General features: G+C 34.0%; 1 protein-coding gene and 1 long non-coding RNA gene across 2 annotated transcripts; both read right to left on the reverse strand.

Annotated features, from left to right (window-relative positions):
• Positions 1–20: 20 nt before the first annotated feature.
• Positions 21–11,415, reverse strand: LOC149881946 (uncharacterized). Its single transcript, XM_090066660.1, has 2 exons — positions 6,699–11,415; positions 21–1,237 (listed from the first exon to the last, which is right to left on the reverse strand). Exon 1 carries the CDS (start codon positions 11,375–11,377, stop codon positions 6,965–6,967), a length of 4,413 nt encoding a protein of 1,470 aa, XP_089922786.1. The 5' UTR covers positions 11,378–11,415; the 3' UTR covers positions 21–1,237; positions 6,699–6,964.
• On the reverse strand, positions 2,390–4,455 carry LOC145192462 (uncharacterized). Its single transcript, XR_016445245.1, has 2 exons — positions 2,852–4,455; positions 2,390–2,770 (listed from the first exon to the last, which is right to left on the reverse strand). It is a non-coding gene; the product is annotated as an uncharacterized LOC145192462 (long non-coding RNA).
• Positions 11,416–21,925: the final 10,510 nt, after the last annotated feature.

The following is a 21,925-nucleotide window of genomic DNA, read 5'->3' on the forward strand; positions in this document are numbered from 1 at the left end:
TTTTCTCAGTTGTATTTAACTTTTCTTCTTTCCGTTTTATCGTCTACTTACGTGATAGATTGGTGAATCATCGTGTATAAGTCTTTTCTGATCTTTGTTTTTGACTTTTCTAATTGTCGCTTTATCGTTTACGAGTCTCCACGTTTACGTCTTTTCTCAGTTGTTGTTTTTAACTTAATTCTTTTTGCTTTATCATTTATTTATGTGAATAGTGGACGAGTCATCTTGTATGTGTCTTTTCCGATCGTTGTTTTTTAGCTTTTCTTATTATCGCTTTATCATTTACGCGTCTTCGTGTTTACGTTTGTCCACAAGTTGTATTTAACTTTTCTTCTAACGCTTTATCACTTATTTATGTGAAGAGTTGGTGAATCATCTTGTGTATGTTTTTCTATCGATCGTCGTTTTTATTTTAGTTTTCCCTCCTCACAGAAATATTAAAGAAAATAAATAGAGTTTTGAAAGAAAAACTAGACTATGAAACAAAGTTTTAATGGCTTTAAAGAAATGAAATGATTTCTAAAAAAATCAGACAATTAAAGTAATTATTTTGATACTAAGGTACAAAATATTCAATACTTTCGATTAAATATTTACTTTACGATTAAATAATATTTATGCATAATCTATGTACCTTTTAGTTCTTAGTTACCCAATGCAGTGTGCAAGATCCTTCCTCTTGTCCACCGAAAAAATTGCGAGGAGCTGGTGCTGGTCGTAAAGTGAAGGCCCCAGAAGTAAGAGTAGCATAATTTTACTGGTTCGTAGACGTGAGAGAATCGTTGAAGGGACGTTTGCCGCGACGTTTGTTCAAGCTGAAAGCACAGCAACTTTATGGCAAATGGCTCATTCAAAACTCAGTTCCTGAACAAGAGAAACTCAAATTTAGTAATAAATGGATTAAATCCTGGGAAAATGAATACGGAGTCAGCTTAAGAAAGCCAAACAAACGCTATTCAATCAAGAAAGAAGATCTTCTGATAAGACTTCGTGATTATCTCCAAAATGTCTGGGCAGTTCGAAAGTTCTTTATCGAGAAATATGGGGTTGATCCTCCTATTATAAATGGGGACCAAATGCCCCTCCACAGAAATGAAAGTTCACAGGAGAAGACAATGTCCTTCCATCACTGACAAAAGTTTCAGATGATCCATTGATTAATAAGGACGCAACGTTTTTAGATGCACTGCAGAAGGTGTTTGAGGAAAATGAAACTAGTGTTATTTTTAAGCCACATCTAAAAAAAATGAAACCAGCTTTTTACGAGGCTCGAAAAAGCGTCAAGAAACGAATAAAAGAGGCTCATGATAATACTGACGTAGAGCAAGAGGACGAGGGTAACATATTTGATATTTTACAAAATATGTAAAGAGAGAAATTTATTTGAACTGGACTTCTGTTGATATTTCTTCTTTGGACTTTAGTACTTCTTTATTATATATTTACTTGTTTTCAGACACTAATATATATGTTAATAATTAACAAAAACATTACTTAGTTATTGCTTTAAGTATTTAAAAAAACTCGAAATTTTCCAACCCCCCCCCCCCCTTCTATTAGGCACCAAAGAGTATACCAATTTAAGCGTTGTGCGTCTCTATCCATTTCGTGTATTTTAATTTGTAGAAACGCCTTCTTTACATCAGCTATAACGCAGAGTTTATTCATCCGATTTCGTATGAGTATGTCAAATATTAACGGTTGCAGCGATGCACTATGCGTCGCGCTGATAGAAAAAAAGGAAATAGCCTTATAACTAGAGAACTATTTAACATTTTGAAGTAATTTTTTTAACAAAGCATCAATTATGAGATATTGTTTGTTTATACATATATTTATAAAAAAAAGTCCGGTCTTTTTTAAAACCGGTTTCATTCCGGTTTTTTAGTTGGTTTATCCGGACTAATTCGATTTTTGATTAAAAAGATATAAAACCGATAGTTTTTGATATTTTAAACTCTAAATCTGATATATCAATTTATCTTTTTTAGGGGTTACAGGCATTTTTAGTCTCCAACTTATATTTTCATGTTAAATAAAAAAGGAAATAGCAGAATTATTTTATTATAAATAAAAGTGAAACAAATACTCCAGAAGTTCCATTCCCCTCAAATGCAGAATAAAGGTTCTGATGCTAAAATAGGTTTTTAACAATATGTGGCTATGAGAATAGCCTTTTTTTAAAAGTTGCTTATCAATTACAGCTGCATGGTTTAATGATGCTTCCTTGATTTCTTTTCTTAATATGAACCATTACTCTTTGACTTCCTAAAATTATTTAACAACAAACACTAAAATTTTAAAAAGTTTTGTTATTGTAAAAAATAGTATAGTTTAAGATATAAACTATTTATTATAGAAATTATCTATCAAATTCTAATTTTAACAATTTTACATTCAAGAAAAAACTGTATTCACTGTAATAAATGTATATAATTGAAATATAATTAAAATTTTCATTCTAAACATGTCTCAGCAATCTTTATGTGGAGCAAATTTAATATCTACAACAAGCCTTCAAGAATTGCACTATGCATCACTAAGTAGAAATAGGACTTTAGACACATCTTTGAGGAAAACAAAAACATGGCAAAATTGAGTCAATTTGAGGCCAATTGATGCAACTTTTCCTCAAACATAAAAGTTTGGGATTCTTATGCTTCAACTTTTCTAACAATTAGTTTTTTGTTTTTTTTTCAAGCATAAAAAAACATGCTGTGTTGATTATGTGAAAAGATCTCAAAAATATCAGATTGGCTACCACCAGCACCTAAAATGTATTATTAATAAAATTAAACGATAACATTAAATATTTAAATTTAAGATATACATAGCTTTCTCCAATATTTACCTTAAGAACAGTTATCAGCTTAATCTTCTTGCAGTATAGCCTTAATACCTCTTGCATTTTGTTTTTCTTACAGTATAGGTACATATCAGATGTCATAAATAAATAATTAGCTGTATCCCTAGTATTTTCAGCAAAAGAAGTTAAACGTGCATGACGTACTCATGCAGTTTTGTTGGCTTTGTTCCTGGCTTCAATGGCACTCTCAGACAAAGAACCTATTGGATACTTAAAATATTTAATAAAAGAAACACCATGAACTACCATTCTATGCAAAGACTGTGACATTGGAATGGTTTTTAAAAACTGATCATTAGAAATGAGACCAAACAGACATTCAGATTTCTGCTTGAAAATTTTCACATCCGGTCTTGCTGTTGTACTATTCATATCAATGAGCAGGTCCCTAAATAGTTTCATCAGTGGTATTCTTCCAGTCACAGATGGATTATTAAAGAATTTTCGTGCAACATTGCCAGTGTTGGATGTACAACTTCCCTTCCTGACAAAAGATACCCTTATTTTTAATTGTATTTTGAATAAGTGCTGGAGTTTTTTTTTTGTTTTCAATAAATTCTTGGCCATTTTTTGCTGCTATTTTTCTTCCTTGTTTCACTGCTGGAAGTTTGCAAGCAGTATTAAAAAAAAACTAACTCCATGCTGAATATCCACAATTGAAGATTTCAATATATTCCAAGTTTCAATATATTTTTGTCTGCATTTTTATCTTTATTCCAAATGGTTTCCAAATTAAACTCCTTAGGACTTGCTTGACATACATGACAGCACTGAGATGCAATATTTTTTAAAGCATTTTTGATACCACAGCATTAAGTGTTTTACCATCATTTATTGTGGTATAAATAGTTGACAAACTTGAATTTATAACAAAAGTATTGTCATGAAGTATAAGTTTACTTTTAATATTCTCTAAAGACAAAATTTCATTTTGTAAATGTTCAAACTTCTCTTGAATAAAACTAGCAGTCTCTTTGGAAAAACAAAACATAAGATGACGGGTTGCATCTGGACTATTTGGATTACAATTTTTCCATAGTATCTTTTTTCCACTTCTAATCTCCAACAGTACAAACACTTTACTATACACAGTGTAATCATCCACACCTTTCTTCATAGTTACTGCATTCTGAAACTCAGATTGGTCACTCTGACCATCACCACCCACTTTGCAAATAACATGTTATCACGTTCCTCCTGTGCTAAAACTTTAATAGAATTATCTTCATACTCCAAAAGATACTCAAACTCTCTAGAAACTGAATGTTTGATCATGCTGAAGAGACTATATTTTACTTCAGTTTCTGAATATTTCACCTGCTCTGGAAATGTATGTGTTAAAAGTTGACGATGAGTGAATCAAGCCATTTTGATAATTTATAAAAACCATCGCAAGGTAAAACTGAATCAAATAAAAACTTACCGTATGTTATTGAACTTCGGAATTTTCATTTACTTCACAGAATTTAGTCGGTTTTTAATAAAACTCACAGTAGTAAAAATGATTTTAAAGCATGAGGTCACAGAGGTCGCCTCAATTTTTTTGCATGGCAGTAAAGTCGATTTGCAGTAGCTATATTTTATTTAAAAAAAACGAGGCGACCTCTGTGACCACATGCTTAAATTAATCAATGTTTAAGAAATCAAAAAATCAGCAAAAAAATGCTATTCAAATACCTTTTTTTTCTATTTCTTGTTTTACATTAAATTAAATACATTATTATTTTAATTTCGCATAAAAATAATATAGAAATTCAACACTTATCATATATTTTGAAAGGATTTTAACAAATAAGCGAGTTTTTTAAAACCTTAAAAAAACCCTTAAGATGTCAAAAGTTTAAAAAAACTAAAAATGATTTTTTTTTATAGAGAATTAAAAATTGAATGCAAAAAGAAAAAACTTAAAAAGTTTAAATATGAAAAATCACTAAAAAATATGTACAAAATCCTATTTCCGCTTAGCGATGCATAGTGCGATGGTCCCACTTCTAGACAGTCATTTAATGAAGGTGATTGAGCGTCTTTCGTAGCTAAACAATCGTAAACAATTTTCATTTTCGTTGACTCAGCATTTTCTTTGATTACCGCTTGATGAGGAACCAGTAGGTTTTTCTGGTGCCATTTCCAATATTCCTTTATTGATCTGTTCCATCATTATATCATTATACTGATCTAGTTTTTTAAGTTTTTTCAATCGAGTTGTTACACTTCCCGATCTTTTAAGAGCCAGATTTCTGTTGTTTGGCAGTTGAACAACACCTTTTTCCCACGGCATTCTGGTTTCATAGTAACCTTCGTCGGTTTGATACAGTTTTTCGCTGAAGCCTTGGTGGAACATTGACTCACTGTTTTTGTCTGATAATCCAAGTACTTCTAAACTACACATTTGCTCGAACTCATCCCGACCAGTATTCAATAAGAAACTTTTCTCAATACCAGAACTCAATTGTGTTTGTCTCCCAGAAAGAGTCCATCCCAACGTAGTTAATTCGGCTCCTGGATCTTTATCCGGATTTTTTCCGAGAACTACCGGCTCTGTGGTTTTTATACGTTGATAATCAGCAGCACCGAGTATAATGTGAACAGGTTGAAGTTCGTCACTCCCTTCGTCATTGCTAAATTTCAGTCTCCTCAGTTTTGCAAAATGCTTCTTAACATCCTTAATCATCGGATTGGATAAAAAGGTGAGTGTTTCTTTTTCTGCGTTGGTGCATTCGACTTTAATTCGAAATTTCGGTATCGTTGTAGATTCTAACGTAACGTTATATATTTCCACACGCTTGTCCACCGCTCCATAGAGCTGTTCAATGCTTTTACATTCCTTTCGTGTAGGTTTCAGCTTCAGTTTTGTCATCAAGTTCGTACATATATAGGAACTTCCAGTACCCGTATCCAACATTATCCTTGCTTTTTCACCATTTCGCTGTTGGGTGAATAGTTGTACTTGCATTAAGCACCGCTCCCATGGTTTCTTTTTTATTTTCCATTTAACCATTCATTGTTGCGTTCCCATCTTGACAAATAGACGTGTGATGTTTTTGTTGCACTTTATGCATTCTCTTAATTTACAATTTGCCGCAGAGTGTTCGTAACCAATGCAGTTGTAACATAATCTTTTGCTTGTTAAAATTTCCCTGCGTCTTGCAACAGTTAGCACTTTTGTACAATCTTCGCTTTTGTGATTTTACCCACAGTAGAAACATCCATGCTTACCACTACTTGCCATGATTTCTTTGTCATAAAGACCGCGATTGTCTTGTTTGAATGTAGTACTTTGATGTTCATAGGACCTTGACTGCACGTTAGCGTTCTTTTTTATCGCCCTGTGTTTGTTCGTCACTTGAGTTAAAAGTTGAGTTCAACGGATTCCTTTCAATGTACTTTTGTAACTTTTCTACAAGTTGCTCCAGTCCCCATTCTTCCCATCCATCATCGTTTTGTGTGAGTATTTCACGAACTTGTCCAGGTTTATCCATCAATGAATACACGAATGATTGAGCCGTTTGTAGTTTCTGCATAGTTTTCAATGTTTGTACTGTGAGGCGGGGTTTTTCTTATATAAGGTATCGCTTCTATATTTGTGTGTCGGGGTTTTCTTTACGAGGAATGGGGTTTAATTGGTTCGTATTTTAGGAGGATAGGGTGTATAGATGTATGGATGCATCTTGGTTCGGTGTAATGGTAGCACTCTGACTTGTGTTATAATACGCGCGTACTATTCTTGGCGCGCGATATAGTTCTTCCCTATTTTCTTTATGAATAACAAATCTTTTTCGTTATCAACAAATAATATTCTCCACTTTACACTATATAAAAAAAATTTTCTTACTAATTCTTCTGTTCCTTCTTTTGTCGTTACTACTATACATTGCCGATTCTGGGACATTGATACTTTTCTATACTTAAGGAATTCAAGATGGCGTCGTTTTTTAAATGTGTAATCATGTTCTGGCACATTGACAGTTTTCTCCATAGTTAATGAATTCAAGATGTTGTTATGTTTTTTTTTTTTTAAAATGTTATAAGATTTCCATCTCATTGTTAATATCATGTCGGAACCTGCAAAGATCTTAAAACTGTATCTTTTTTCGTAATTTATTCCATAATGTTAAAGAGTTTATCATAGTCCATAAAATTAAAACAAGGTCTTTTTTTGTAGTGTCCAATGGCCAAGGTGTGAATTCCGTCTTGCAAGATGTGTCTTTTGTCATCGTTAGCGCTGAGAGCGACTTTGTTGATTTCTTCGGTGTAAATGTTATGTTGATGTGATCGAATAACGTTCATGGTTGCAAGCTTTTCATTTCCACTTAATAAGCAGTCTTTATAATCTTGATGAGTGATGCGTTTATCAACGACTTTCTTTTTAACCCCTTTGCATCTTTTCTCTTCTTTTTCATAGGTTTTGTAAGAGTAGAGCTTAGGACGGAGTCCAACAAACTCTTTAATTTGTTTACCTGCAGCTTCATCCTTAAACTTGCCTATAACCTTTTTATTTTTAAACCCAGCGTCAAATCCAAAGTTTTGAACAGCAGGATGATCTTTATGAAATTCGCTCGTGTCAAATTTAGCTTCAATATCGCCAGAAATGTCTTGATAAAAGTCTTTCGTTTCGATTTCATAGATGAGCGAGTCAGTATCGGTCATGAGTAATTTCGCACGATCTCCGTATTTAGGTTTCATGTAGTCGTAATGATGTTCAAACATGAGAATTTTGCTTATGTCTAGAACGCTCAGTCCCAAGTAAACAGGTTTGTTGTAAAAGAGTTTTGTTCTTTTCATGTGAACTGCAGTAAGGTTTTCATCAAAAATGGTATTTCTATCATAATTAGACTTTCTTGACAATTTTAAGACTTCTTTTTTAGTGGTGACCAGTTTAATATCAACATGCTTTCGAATATTCTCCATACTTTTTCCAAAGACAGAGTTATTCATGAGTTTAAAAAATTCTTTTTCAAACTCGTTTTTAGCTTTTGCTCTTAATGCGGTGTTGAGATCAATGTATTGTTTCATAAAAGGTTCTTCTTCAAAGGTAACACCTCGATGAATTTTAGTAGTGATCAATCCAAGTCGTTCATAGAGTTTTAGGCTTTCATGGTGAATAGCATATTTTTCCTTGTTGTTTAAATTAGGAACCAGCTTGTCCACTTTATTAATTTTTAGTCTTTCAGGAGCTAAAGGATAGTCGTTGTGTAAATCGTGTAGGCTTTCAGGATAATTCAAGTCCACTTCGAGAATACAAGGCATGGATTTCCAATTTAAAAGTTCATCTTCAGTCATCCATCTGAATCCTCTAAAAGGAAGAGGCTTACACATAGCCCATCCATATAAATTATTAGCGTCTAAATACTGAATGAATTTCGAAGGTTGTGAAGGATCATAATCACTCATGTATTTGTTGTTAGCAGTTGCATACCGTTTGCTGATCATGCAAATTCCACCGCGTATCCCTTTTTCTATCATATTAAGCATATCAATATCAGACAGAAGCTCTAACCGAATTCCAGTTAGTTTTAACATGGCATCCCAACCCAAACCAGGTGAGGTGTAATACCAAGCAGGATCAAGCTTGTAATATGTACGACACACGTCTCTGAAATTTTCAAAGATATCAGCAAGTATCAGCACGTCTGACTTGTTGTACAGTTCTTGGTAATCTTTAAACGTTTTACATCCAAATACATTCCAAACGTTTTGCGCATGCGCATAGTCTTCACAGCTTATTTCCTCATCATTCAGTTTGGAATAGAATGCTTCAATAGGAGGTAATTGCGTTTCAGAGAACTTTTCAATCGAGTCTACCCAGTCATAAGGGTAAACACCTTTTTTTCTTAATAAATCAAACTTTTCTCCAGAGTAATATTGAGCAACGTTTTTGCATTGGTCATCAGTCAGATTTTTAGCTAGATCTTCTAACTTGAAACCCATGAACCTGTAGCTGTCAATAAACCTCAATTCTTTCCATACTTCACGAAGTTTACCCTTCTTATCAGTAAATTCTCTTACTTTGATGCTTTTTGTGAAGCTGATATATTTTTCTTCATTGTTGGGTATACATTTTAATTTTCCACCTAATTTCCTGATGAACAAATGACTATCATAACCAGACAAATTATGTAAAATGATGGGAATAAATTTTGGAATTTGATAATCCAAGTTGCATTTGTTATGAGCAGCACCACGGTACTTTCCGGTTAAATGACAGTGATCCCACACTTTGTCACCGTTAAGATCTTTTTCACAAATATGACATAGAGTTGCAGTCTCAAAATTCTTTTCATCCTCATCCGTTACCACTTTCTTTTTTACTATATCAATCTTGTCAAGAATCTTTATAAGGTCAGCTTCAAGCATGGATATAAACTTTTGAGCTACGTCATCCTCTTCGCTTTCAGCTGTGTACATGACTGGTTTTCCCTTGTAAAGGCTATCGTCAAAGCATTTGATGTAATAGCAGAAGGAGCTTGGAACGTGCTTTTGATATTGTTTGGTGTACGACTCTTTCGAATTCGGTGTGCAAGTGTTAAGAGGTTTGATGAAACTTTCAAAGTCTGCATATACAACGTATGGAACTCTCATAGACTTGTTATAGTTTTTAAACTGAACGGTCGTTCCTTCTTTAGGAAGTTCGATTCTTACTGCATCGTTGTCATAACAATAAAGTTGATGCTGTTGAAGCTTTTCTTCCTGGTCATAGCCTTGCAAGCAATTTCTGCAATAATACATTTTGTGCTGATGTTTTGATGTTTGTGAAGATAATAACCGACTCAAACTTTTAATAAGACAGTAATGGTCAGTGTCTTCGTTTGAAATAAGCAACAAATCAACACAGTGCTTTCGATCTTTAAATTGAGATATTTGCAAAGGATAAAGTTTTTCATTTTCATATCCAAAGACGTTAATGCTAATATCTGGATTGTTCTTTTCAAACTTATCGATTTTATTAAGCTTGACAGGAAACTCTATTCCATCCCAATTCAGCTCTTCCGATTTTAAAATAAGATCATTGTCAATTCTTTCGTTATGCGTATTTTTAAGATTCAACGCTCGAGTGACTGACCATTTAAAGCATTGATTGTCGTCGTTTTCCATGTTGATGATTGCCTTTTTGTCTTTCAGCTCTTTAGACAGTTCAATATAGGAAGAACCGCTGATAGGCTCATAATCAGTAAAGTTAATGTCCATTCTTAAAATCTTAGATAGGATACTATTAGATCCTAAAGCATTGTATTTAACACTATTTTCCAATACTTTTTCTTCCATTTCAGCCATTAACTCTCTTACATCTGTAGCTGCTATAATAATCTCTGATCTTGATGAAAAGGTTGCTTCCCGAGTCACTTCTTCACCAGTGATGATGCTTACAGATTTCATTTCACACGCTAAAACAATTCTTACTCTGGTGTTTCTTTCCCCTTCCATGGTTTGAATGGCAGACTCTCTCACCAAATTAAAAAAGGATGCAATGTCTTGATATCGAGAAGAAGGTCTATAAGAAAATTGTCTCACAGCTCTCTCTGCTGAATGTTCAGTCATTTTAAACTTTACTGTAAATGGTTTTGGTGCAGGTTGTTTATACTCTGTTTTTAATACAAGTGATTTGATTGACTGTATCATTTTATCGATTTGTTTTGCTGATTCGCTTACCTGATTCTTGACTACTTCAGGAACGTAGGGTTCTACCCATTCTTTAATATCATTAAACTTAGTTTTAACATAGGACGCTACACTTTTTGTAACTCTCGTCAGAGTTGAAAATAAACCAGGTCTTGGTGCTGGAACCGGCATAGGTGTAATAACGTTTGTTGAATCGACAACCGGTGTGTTAAGAATAGAGGGTTCATCTCTTGTAACCTGATTTTGCAAGAGAGTAGAAGGTTCGAATGAAATCAAGTCGCTAGACCTTGGTCTTGGTGCAGGCACAGGTCTTGGTGCAGGCACAGGTCTTAGGATAGGCACAGGTCTTTCAGGACTAACAACAAACCTTACTTTTGTCGGCTTTATTGAAACTTTTGTCGGCTTTATTGAAACTTTTGTAGGTTTTACAGAAACTTTTACAGCTGGCTTAACAAACCTAACCACAGTAGCATTAACAGGCAACGGTCTTGCCTCAGTCGTGCGTCTACGAGCTACAGGTTGAGGAGCAGGACCACTTCCAAGGATGGTAATATTTAAAGCTGCAATGAGATCAGCTTTTTTCATTTTATAGATACCTTTGATATCATCACGATCTTTAGCCATCTCTCTTAATTCTTTTACAGTCATTTTATTTCGATCTTTTCGATCATTAACAGACTTTTGACCAATGACAGGTTTTGTTGTTCTTATTGCTTCAACAAGCTCTTCCCTAGTCATTCTGATATAGTCTTTTATAGCTCTTTCTTTAGCATCTCTTCTTAATGATGCCATTGAGACTTTTGATTTTTCTTCCATTTTTATTAACGGAAGAAAAAAATTTTCGACGCTTTCATCTTTTCGCTCTTTAAGTTTTTCTGAAGATTGGAAACTCATTTTATTTCTGCCGTGACTTTACTTAAGTCAATTCAATTTTTTTTAAAAATCTCGGTACACTGTCGGCATATTCTCTTCTTAGAAAATCAGTATGATGGTAACCATGGCAACCGATTTCAATTCTTAAAAAAGAATCAAAAAGCAATTAAGAGGAATACCTATTTTTAATCTCTCTAATCTGCTCAGTGATTTTGCGGCAATGATTACGACCACTTGCATTTAGTTTCCAATTGGTATCGATAAAGAATTTATTACGAAGGTCAATATCTTCTTTTATAAGCTTAACCACATCCTCCAAAGGTGCAACTTCAACCATTTCCTTGAAAATCGTTTGATGTTCTTTTGGAAGCTTTCTAACGTTTTTTAAAAATTTATCCAAACTTTTCGATTTCATCGTATCAGGAGTCGACACATACATGCCGTTAAGAGCATTCAATAAATCATCCTTTCGCATGAAAGCCATCTTTATTTATACCGTGATTTTTTTAAGCGAATTCAATTTTAAATCACTGGAAAATCTGCGATTTTTTAACACGGTAAAAGCTAAAAAATCAACGAGGGTAAAGAATTTCAAACTTGATTCCATTTTCAACCTTTCCATTTCCATAAGCAAAATATTCACATTTATGTCCAGTTCCTTTCACTGCCTTGTAAATAGACTTGTATTCAGTCACCTCACCCGTTTCAACGTTGGTCAATCTCACAGTGATTGGATTTTTTCTTGCTGAACGAAGCCATTCCCATTTTTGACTATCAACTGGTCTGCACTCTTTCACACTTTCCAAAAGATCATCTTTACTGATCAAGTTATTTTCAATCGCAAGCATCATCAGACCTAATAATTTGTTTGAGGTTTTGGTGATTCCGTTTTCCCTTAGCAAATTTTTCAAATACGATGATGTATATCTCATTTTACTAACGGAAGAAAATTTTTTTTAAAAAGAGAATTCTCTTTTAAAAGCTTTCCATGGTTCTTAAAGATCTTAAAAATTCAATCTTGATTCCATTGTCTACCTTTCCATCTCGACGCTCTAAATATCTCCATCCATGACCAGTTGCTTTCTCCGCTTTGTAAAGAGATTTGTATTCAGTCACCTCACCCGTTTCAATGTTGGTTATTCTCACAGTGATGGGCTTTTTCTTAACTAAACTAAGCCATTCCCATTTTGGATCAACAGGTTTTTTTTCTCTTGGAGGAGGCTTTACTTTTTTTTCTTTTGCTCTTTCTAAAATCTCATCTTTACTGATCAAATTATTTTCAACCGCAAGCATCATCAACGTTATTAAATCATCTGCTGTTTTACTAACGCCGTTTTCATTCAACAAATTTTTCAAATACGATGTTGTATATCTCATTTTATTATACCAAGATTTTTTTTAAGTCAATTCAATTTTTCCTGAAAAGACATCTTAATAAACAGCAGTCATGTTGGTTCCGTCTGAAACAAATTTAAGCAGTTTGTCAGAAATAACCACTGCAAAAATAACGGTATTTGCAATAGTTGAAGTTCGAAATTTAAGGTTTACCACTAATTCAGCTGTTTCCGACACCACTCTTTCTTTTTGCTTGCTGATATCCACAAAGAACAACGGATATAATTTTATATATTCAAGCAAGCTCAACCCAGATTGACAAACAAGTTCATTTGTGCCGTAATATTTTTCATCAAAAGAGAACGCATCTGAATAAGCCATAACCACTCTCTTTTCTCCAAAATTCAAGTCGTAATTGTAATTTGGATACTTTATTCCATTAACAGTCACGTAAAAATTGCTAACATCACAATGGTCGAATAGTGATGGATTAACTGTTTGACTGGAATTTCTGTTTGTCTGAAGTCCGAACAAGATAAATCTTGGAATGCTTTTGTCAGTGACTCTTCCAAGCGACCAGGTAAATTCTGTTTGACCGGCTGGAATAAGCTGTCTTTCACATTTGTTTGATTTATAAGCCACTTGAATGGGAATTTTTTGAGCCATTAAATTCATGAATTCAGTCTTTTTCGAAATATCTAATTCAACGCGAGGCATATAAAGTCTGAATTTTTTAAGGTTGATCATTCCTGCACTAACGCTCTCCGCTCTATAAATCGCATCATCACATTCTTTCTTTGTAAAGGTGATGGTATGCCTAAACCCATAAACAACTTTGTCATAGGTTTCGCAAAATCCAAAAATGTGCTTCAACGGAATTTTAAACGAAAAAGCGCCAACAGATGTAGTGTCTGCAAACAAATGGTCTCGTCTAACTTTAAATCCTTCATTTTCAACAAGATTTGACGTATCCATATACCACATTTGCTTTAATCCATCAGCAAACTGAAATCCATCAGGATATTTCATCAATCCAAGTATGGAGGTGGCTGGACCTGGATACATCACTCGTTCCACTTGCTCTCCCGACAAGTCATAAGTCACATCATTAAACAAATACATCAAAGCGTTGTTCACCAGTGCAATGTTGTCTTTAGCATCGTAAAAGGTTCCATCACTCTTTTTCAACACTCCTTCAATAAGAATGTAAGCCTCTGATGTACTGTTTGAATCGATTGACAGTCAATCTCAAAAGTAATCGTGCCTGAAGAATTTAAATCGAGATTGGTTGGAAGATACTCAAAAAAATCAACTTTTTCAATACCAATATCATACTCTGGGTTCTCAGTAACTCTTAATCGCTCAGTACTTATCATTTTTTATATAATAAAAAAATTATTTAATTCATTTAAATGTCTCTTATCGCAAGCCATCGCAAGTTTATAACAAGCCATCGCAACAGAATGCTATCTTCATACTATTTTCATACCCTGCCCTATTTTCACCAGGTCTTGAATTCGAATCGCGTTCTTTTTAGACATTTTCTTACTTTGAATAGATGAACCAGTCTTTAATTTCTCCATGGTCTTTTTACCTTTGTCAATAGCCACATCTCTAGCAGCGGAGATGGCTGAAAGGGCTAACTCTGTCCCAGCAGATTTTGCAGCTGTAATTGCTTCTTGTCCAATTTTGCTTGTTGCAGCATTTTTAAGCAAATTCACTGTTGCTTTTGACACACTTGACGCAGCTGCTCTTTTTATGAAATTTTTAATCATGTCTACAATACCACCTCCACCAACAACGTTCTTTTTCACATATCTTCTTTTGTTCACAATGAGCATTTTTTAAATAAAAACAATTTTTTTAAATAATTTTATCAATAGCCCTCATTAACGATTTATATTCCTCTTTATTAATCTCTCCTTGTCTCAACAGCTCATCGCAAATAGCAACAGCCATATTTCTTGACTCTTTATTCCCAGCATGCCATGCAGCAATACTCAATTCAAGCTTTTCCACCAACGCATTAGGATCGCTCGGAAGAATAATGACACCGCGACCTTTTTTACCTTTTTCAATACGCATCGTTTTTTCCCAAATAGGAGCAATAAGTTGTTGATACTTTGGTCTTCTTGATGATTTCGGTTTATGCGGTTGCGAATCAGATCTTATAGCATCACTGTCCATTAAAATTTTTTCATAATTTTGCAAATCTTCATTGGTATAGTTCTTTGGTATTGTTAATTCAGTCATCAGTTCCCAAAGACCTTTTGTTCCATTATACTTTTCTTCACCGACAATGATATCATCTCCATCTATTTCAACCTCCATTTTTCCAATGTACATTTTATCTCCAACTTTGTTCACTTCGAAAGGTCTTTTCTTTTTTTTGATCGACTGACAGGCTTTTGATCATCTTTTCATTGCTCTCGATGATGGGTTTAAATAGCTTGCTCACATCAGCTTGAAAATTCATATCTGAAATGTTGTCATTCACGCTGTTCTGATAAATCCTCTTTCGTCTGTCATTAATTTCTTTCACAATTTCATCCCTTTTATTCATGTCTTGTATTTTAAAGAAAAACATCTTTTTAAAATACGTGGAAAAAAAACATAAATTGGTTTTTACGACTACGTTGATCTGTGGAAAAAATACATAAATTGGTTTTTACGACTACGTTGATCTGTGGAAAAAATACATAAATTGGTTTTTACGACTACGTTGATCTGTGGAAAAAATACATAAATTGGTTTTACGACTACGTTGATCCTTTCTTAAACAAATTGTTAAACGTTTGAATCGCGTCTTCTCGTCCTTTTTGGATCAAGTTTTCTTTAGTCACTTCATCAATCCCCTTTCTGGTTTTGGTTCGTATTTCCTCCATCAAGGATTTAAATTTTTGAAGCTCATCAAGAATCAATTGAAACTCTGAATCGCTTATTTTTCCGTCTATCAACGCTTTGGAAATGTGCTCGCTAATCGTATTCAATTTCGACTCTGCCAACACTTTGATCTTTTCATGCTTTTCCGCTTTTAATGCTAGTTTTTTGTTAACTTTTGTTAACTCCTACAATGGATAAAAACCCCATTCCAATAGCTATACCTTCACATGCAATCGCAACAGGGGCAGCAGCGATGGTTGATAAAAGACCTATTCCAGTCGCACCCAGTGCTATGCATAAGGTTTGCATCGTATTGTCCACATTAGAAATGATCCTGAACACGCGATGGTACTTTTTGCTTAGATGAACTCTTTTTGCTTTTTCACTCTCTATCTCTTTTTGTATCTCGCTTATTTTCTGAAGCCTATAAACATGTCCTCCTTCATCTGCAGGAGCTGATGGAAGAACTGGATAAAGTTTTTCATTCAATATTTCCATTTTTTATTAATAAAAAAACTATTTTAAATCAATGTAGTTAATCTTGCAAAGTTTTTCTCCTTTTTTAACAATCACGTCCTCTTTGCTGTTGCTATTCACGTCCATAATAACATCATCTATAGACTCTGAAATAATAACTTCGTTTTTTCTATAATTCAATTGATCAGTAATTTTATTCATTAATGTTATCACTGCAACACCTTTCTCTAAATTCAGCCCAATGGATAAAGCTATTATTGTATGTGAGAGAGCAGCAAATTTAATGTCTTTCTGAGCAAAAATCTCATATTGTTCATTAACGTTGAAATAAGGTGGATGATCTAACGTTTTCGTAGATATAATAATGTTGTTTGGTCTTCTTTCCTCCAACTCTCTAACCCTCTCTTCCAAAATTTTTAATTGCAAATCCAAACTGTGGACTTCTGCTGAGGTAACATTTCTAAAAAACTTGTGAGGAGCATGCATTTTACATATTAAAAATAAATTTTTAGATCATTTTTGCAAACTTAACAATTCATTATTATCTACCCATGAATTAAACGAGTCTGGATATCCTAGCCATTTGACTAACGACTTGCTCTTGGTTTTGCGAATGATTTTTTCAATTCTGAATATGTCTTGATGCGTCTTTTGCATCTCCTGCTCGTAAAAGGTGCCTTGAATTTCTTCACCGTTAGCGTCAGAGATTTTATACGTAGGCGGATTCGTATACTGAACTTTTGACACTGTAAAAACCTCCTCAGTCCATCTCGGCGTATACCCTTTTTCAAAATGAGACTTCTTTTTTACGATCCTCACTTGATCACCTATGGAAAATTTTGGTTTTGCTGGTAATGTTTGATCCTTTCCATACAGATTCCACCATACCCTACCTTTATTCTTTTCATCGCTAGCTTCCACTGGAGTCATTTTGATAGAAGAGTGCTTTGTGTTGTTGTAATTTTTCACCATCTCATCTAATACGTCAATATATTTATTGGTATTGTTGGCTGAAAAATATTTAAACATTCTCTCTTTCATCGTTCTGTTCCATCGCTCGACAACAGAACTTTTTTCCTCGTTTTCAGTGGAGTATAATTGCACACCCAACACTCTCACATGTCTGTTGTAAAACTCTTTTCCTTTGTCTACCCACAATTTAATGCATTTTCTTTCACCAAAAATCTTTTTCAACGATTCTGCCACTTCAAGACCTGTTTTGCTTTTTAACGGAACAATCCATCCATACTTTGAAAACACGTCGATCACCATGAGCAAATATTTTACGCCGTTGTTGAATTTTGAAAACGATTGCATGTCCACCAAATCTGCAGCCCATATTTCATCAATGCCATTCACAAACACTTTTCTTTTTTTAAAATGATGAATCACCGGTTTATGAAGCTCCTCTGCAAGTTGATCCGTCCATTTCAAATCACTCACACCCAATCCGAATTTGGCTTTGGCTTTGATGATAGGCTCGATGATTTTTCGCTCGCTTATTTCTCTCTGAGTCGGATTTTGTATGGAGTTCATTTCTTCAAGCATCATTTGATCTGCTAAATTTCTGTTTTGCTTGTCGTTAAAATACTTGTAAGCTAAATCGTGGTGATATGCTGTATTGTCTACTCTATCTACCGGTTTACTCCACTCTTGATACATGTCCGTGGAAGTGAGTCTTTTGTCTAAATTGGTTCCAGGTCCTGCAAAGTTCATACCTGGAACGTGCATTTCTCCTGGAAACTTTGCCCATGGAAGCTTTATTTTTTTTGAAAAATTGTTGATCGATTCCACCAAGTCTCCTCCATTGACTGCATGCGAAGAAACAAACTTGCATTTTGTTATCCCACAAGAGTTGCAAGTCCCTTTCAACATAGGTCTGTTGTTTTTTGTGATCTCGTTTTTCAAGTGAATGGTTTCAGTCTCTCTTCTACACTTAACGCAGTACATTTTAACATATATAAAAACTTTTTAAATATAAAAAATGGAAGTGATGAAATTGTCGTGTAAAATTGGAAAAACCAAAAGAAACAACAGCGCGCTTTTACCAAGAAGTATACGAGGAATCATCGTTGGAAAGTCCGGTTGCGGAAAAACAACGTTACTCTTAAATTTACTTTTAAGACCTGGATGGCTAGACTATAATCATTTGCAAGTCTTTGGAAAATCTCTTTTTCAACCAGAATATAAAATATTAAAAAACTCATTCGAAAATAAACTTCCTAAAAAGGATATTGTTGATTTGTTAACGGATGATGTACAAGATGAAATGGAAAAATTGAATTTAAACCCTGAAGATGTTATTGAGGAAATTTCAAAAAAATATTCCGACAATGATGATATGGAGTGTCAATTCTTTGAAACAGCGGACGATGTGCCTGAACCTGAATCCTTAGACTCAACCAAAAACAATTTGATGATCTTTGACGATTTGCAATTAACCAATCAAAACAAGTGTGAAAAATACTATATCCGAGGAAGACATTCTAACGTCGACTGCTTTTATCTCGCTCAAAACTATTTCGAGATTCCAAGACATACCATCAGAGAAAATGCTAACTTTATTTGCCTCTTTAAACAAGACCAAAAAAGCGTTAATCACATTTATCAAGACCACGTTTCCTGCGATATGAAAATAGAAGATTTTAAAGCTTTTTGCAATCATTGCTGGAATGAACCTCACGGATTTGCCGTCATTGATCTCTCTTCTAAAAAGAACGAGGGAAAGTACAGAAGCGGATTTGACGATTTTTTATTTTTCTAAAACAATTTAAAAAATAATTCTTATTTTAAAAATGACAGGTATAATCATCGATGTAGATGGAAAATCAAGTGTTATCACCACTGATTTTTTGGATAAAATCGTTTTTAACGAAGGAAAAAGTTATGAAATGGCTTTTCTCGGTCTTGAGACTTACAACAGCATTCCAAATGTAAACAGTAAAAACAATTCTTTCAAATACAGCATGAACAATGGAGCTCATTGGGAGAACATTATCATTCCATCAGGAAGCTATGACATTAAAGACATCAATGAGTATTTGCAAAGGTCTATTTTAAGCACAATAAAATCAGCTCAACGTGGAAGTTATATTATTGCAAATAAAATTAATTACTCACCAAGCAACCTTCAAATTGGAATCAATCTTAATACTTTAAAATCAACCATTAAACTTGGCTTGAATTATTTGATTGACTTTAATGTGGAGAATAGCATCTCTTCAGTTTTAGGGTTTACTAAAAGAAAATTAAATTCCAATTCCGAATACGAGTCGGATCATTTCGTTAGAATTTCAAGCATTAACACCATCAGAATCGTTAACAACGTTATCGGATCATCCTATATTAATGGAACCCAATTAAATTGCATTTACTCCTTTTATCCAAATGTTAGTCCAGGCTATAAAATCATCGAGAGACCAATGCATTTGATTTATCTTCCTGTTAAACTGTTTGAAATTTCAACAATGGTTACTCGCAGCATTGATCAGAATGGAGATTTGGTTGATTTTCGTGGAGAGGATATTACAATACGATATCATATTCGAGAAGTGAAATAAATAATTTTTTAATACATAAAAAATGAGCAATTATCAAAACATCAAAATTAACATCTCGCAGAGTCAATCTGATAAAATTAAAAAAGCCATGCATGAAAAAACCGATACTAGCATTAAGCTTTCTCATCAAGACTTGAACGGTAAACATGTTCTCGCTATCACTAATGCGCAATTGAACAAAATTAAAAAAGCGTATGAAGCTGGAAAAGGGGTCACTCTTAAATTGAGTAAAAGACAACTTGCACACAACTCTAAAGTTGAAGGAGGTTTCATCGGAGCTCTTTTACCGTTATTAGGTATGATAGGTAGCACTCTTGCCACAAAGGTAGTTCCTGCTCTTGCCACTGGTTTGCTTTCAGGTGTTGGAGCCTCTGCCGGCTCTGCTATGGTTGACGAAATCGCTGGGCGAGGTCTTTTTTACATGAGCAAAAATGGAAAAGGAATGAAGATAAAAACTTTAGGTGGAGAAGGATTGTTTATCACCCCATGGACTAAAAATGTTCGCGGTGATGGACTCTTCATTAAAACTGGAAAAGGTTATCAATCTGTTGGAGCTGGATTATTACTCGGACCTAACTCACCCTTTAATAGCATACCCTTTTTAGGTGCTATTCTATGAAAATCGCTTGTTAAAAAATTCGGATAAACTTTTTAAGAAATTAAAAAAATGATCGACTTTCAATGGATTGACGTAGAAGGAATTGTTTTACCTAATGAAGCTTTAACTAACTTTCAATTGATAAAGGCTGCTAAACAGTTAAAATTGAAAAACTTTCGAGGTGTTTTTGTGAGGGATGATTTATCAAAAAAGACAATGAAAAAAAAATGTGGAATCGTGAATACGGGAGATTCAAGCACTGGTGGGTTTCATTGGGTTTGTTGGTATAAAGATGGAGACAAAAAATACAGCTTTGACTCTTATGCTCAACCTCCTCTTGTAGAGCTCATTGATTATTTAAAAAGTCCAGTCTTTTACAACAGTGAAAGAGTTCAGTTTGGTGATACGTCTTATTGCGGTCATTTGTGTCTTTACGTTTTAAAAAAATTGAATGAAGGTCTTGACTTTCAAGAAGTTATCAATACCTTGTGGTAAAATTTTTAAAGAATAAATTTTTTTTAAAAATAACAAACCATGGAGAATATTCAAAAACGCATCACTCATCAAGATTATAAAGACTGCTTATTAAGTGGAAATGAAAAGCTTGCAACCATGAACGTTATTCGATCACATCAACATAACATTTACACCGAAGAAATCAACAAAGTCGCTCTCAGCGCTAACGATGACAAAAGACACATCTTGCAAGACGGAATTCACACCTTGGCCATTGGACACTACAAAAAAAGACCTTGTTTTAATTTTATGGACTATGATAAACTCTTTAACATTATGGAATAAATTACGAAAAAAGATACAGTTTTAAGATCTTTGCAGGTTCCGACATGATATTAACAATGAGATGGAAATCTTATAACATTTTAAAAAAAAAAAAACATAACAACATCTTGAATTCATTAACTATGGAGAAAACTGTCAATGTGCCAGAACATGATTACACATTTAAAAAACGACGCCATCTTGAATTCCTTAAGTATAGAAAAGTATCAATGTCCCAGAATCGGCAATGTATAGTAGTGTCGTTTATCATGTAACCAACTATAAATCTCCCTATCCTAAATGCCCACCCGTATATCCCTTATGACTATAACTTGTCTTCCCCACTTTCAACAATTTTCGTAACTTTCTCAGAACCTTCTCGTAACTTATCTCTTAGGTTCTTTCTCCTCTCCCTTTTCTCTTCTCTTTTCTTTTCTCCACCTCTTTTTTTCCACATCTCCCTTCGGGTTTCTCGTTTTTATATTTGTTGCTTTGTTTTTGGGCGATGGCATCTTTTCATTTTCGTTAAATAGCGTGTAAATTACTAATGGTTGATTTTGGGTGTTTTGATTGTTATGAATAGTATCTTAGTTAATTAGGTTTAGCTTTCCTTCGACGAGTTCCAGTAAGTAGTTGAATTTGCTGATGTTTGTTATGTTTGAGTTGTCAACTTCTACCGTGAATTGATTCCAAAATTGTAACCAGTCTTTATAATCGCTATTAAATTTTGTGATTGTGTATTTTTGAAGCTTGACGGATTGTTGAGTAGCTTCGTTTTCGTTTCCAAGTGATTTACGCAATGTTTCTTTCATTTTTAGTTTCTTTAGATACAATTCTTCTTCGCTCTGAAGTTTTCTCAATGAGGCTTGTTCTGCTTCTTTTTGAATCGTTAACTGCTGTTCCATGATTTGTTTTTCATACTCGAATTTTCTGACG

Source organism: Hydra viridissima, unplaced genomic scaffold, assembly GCF_058129835.1.
Source record: "Hydra viridissima isolate aposymbiotic clone 2 unplaced genomic scaffold, HvirCarnegie_v1 scaffold_11, whole genome shotgun sequence".
Taxonomy (NCBI): domain Eukaryota; kingdom Metazoa; phylum Cnidaria; class Hydrozoa; order Anthoathecata; family Hydridae; genus Hydra; species Hydra viridissima.

What these genes read in the sequence shown, in the direction of transcription:
- LOC149881946 (XM_090066660.1), bottom strand. Translation starts at nt 11,377, where the DNA reads ATGAGTTTCCAATCTTCAGAAAAACTTAAAGAGCGAAAAGATGAAAGC.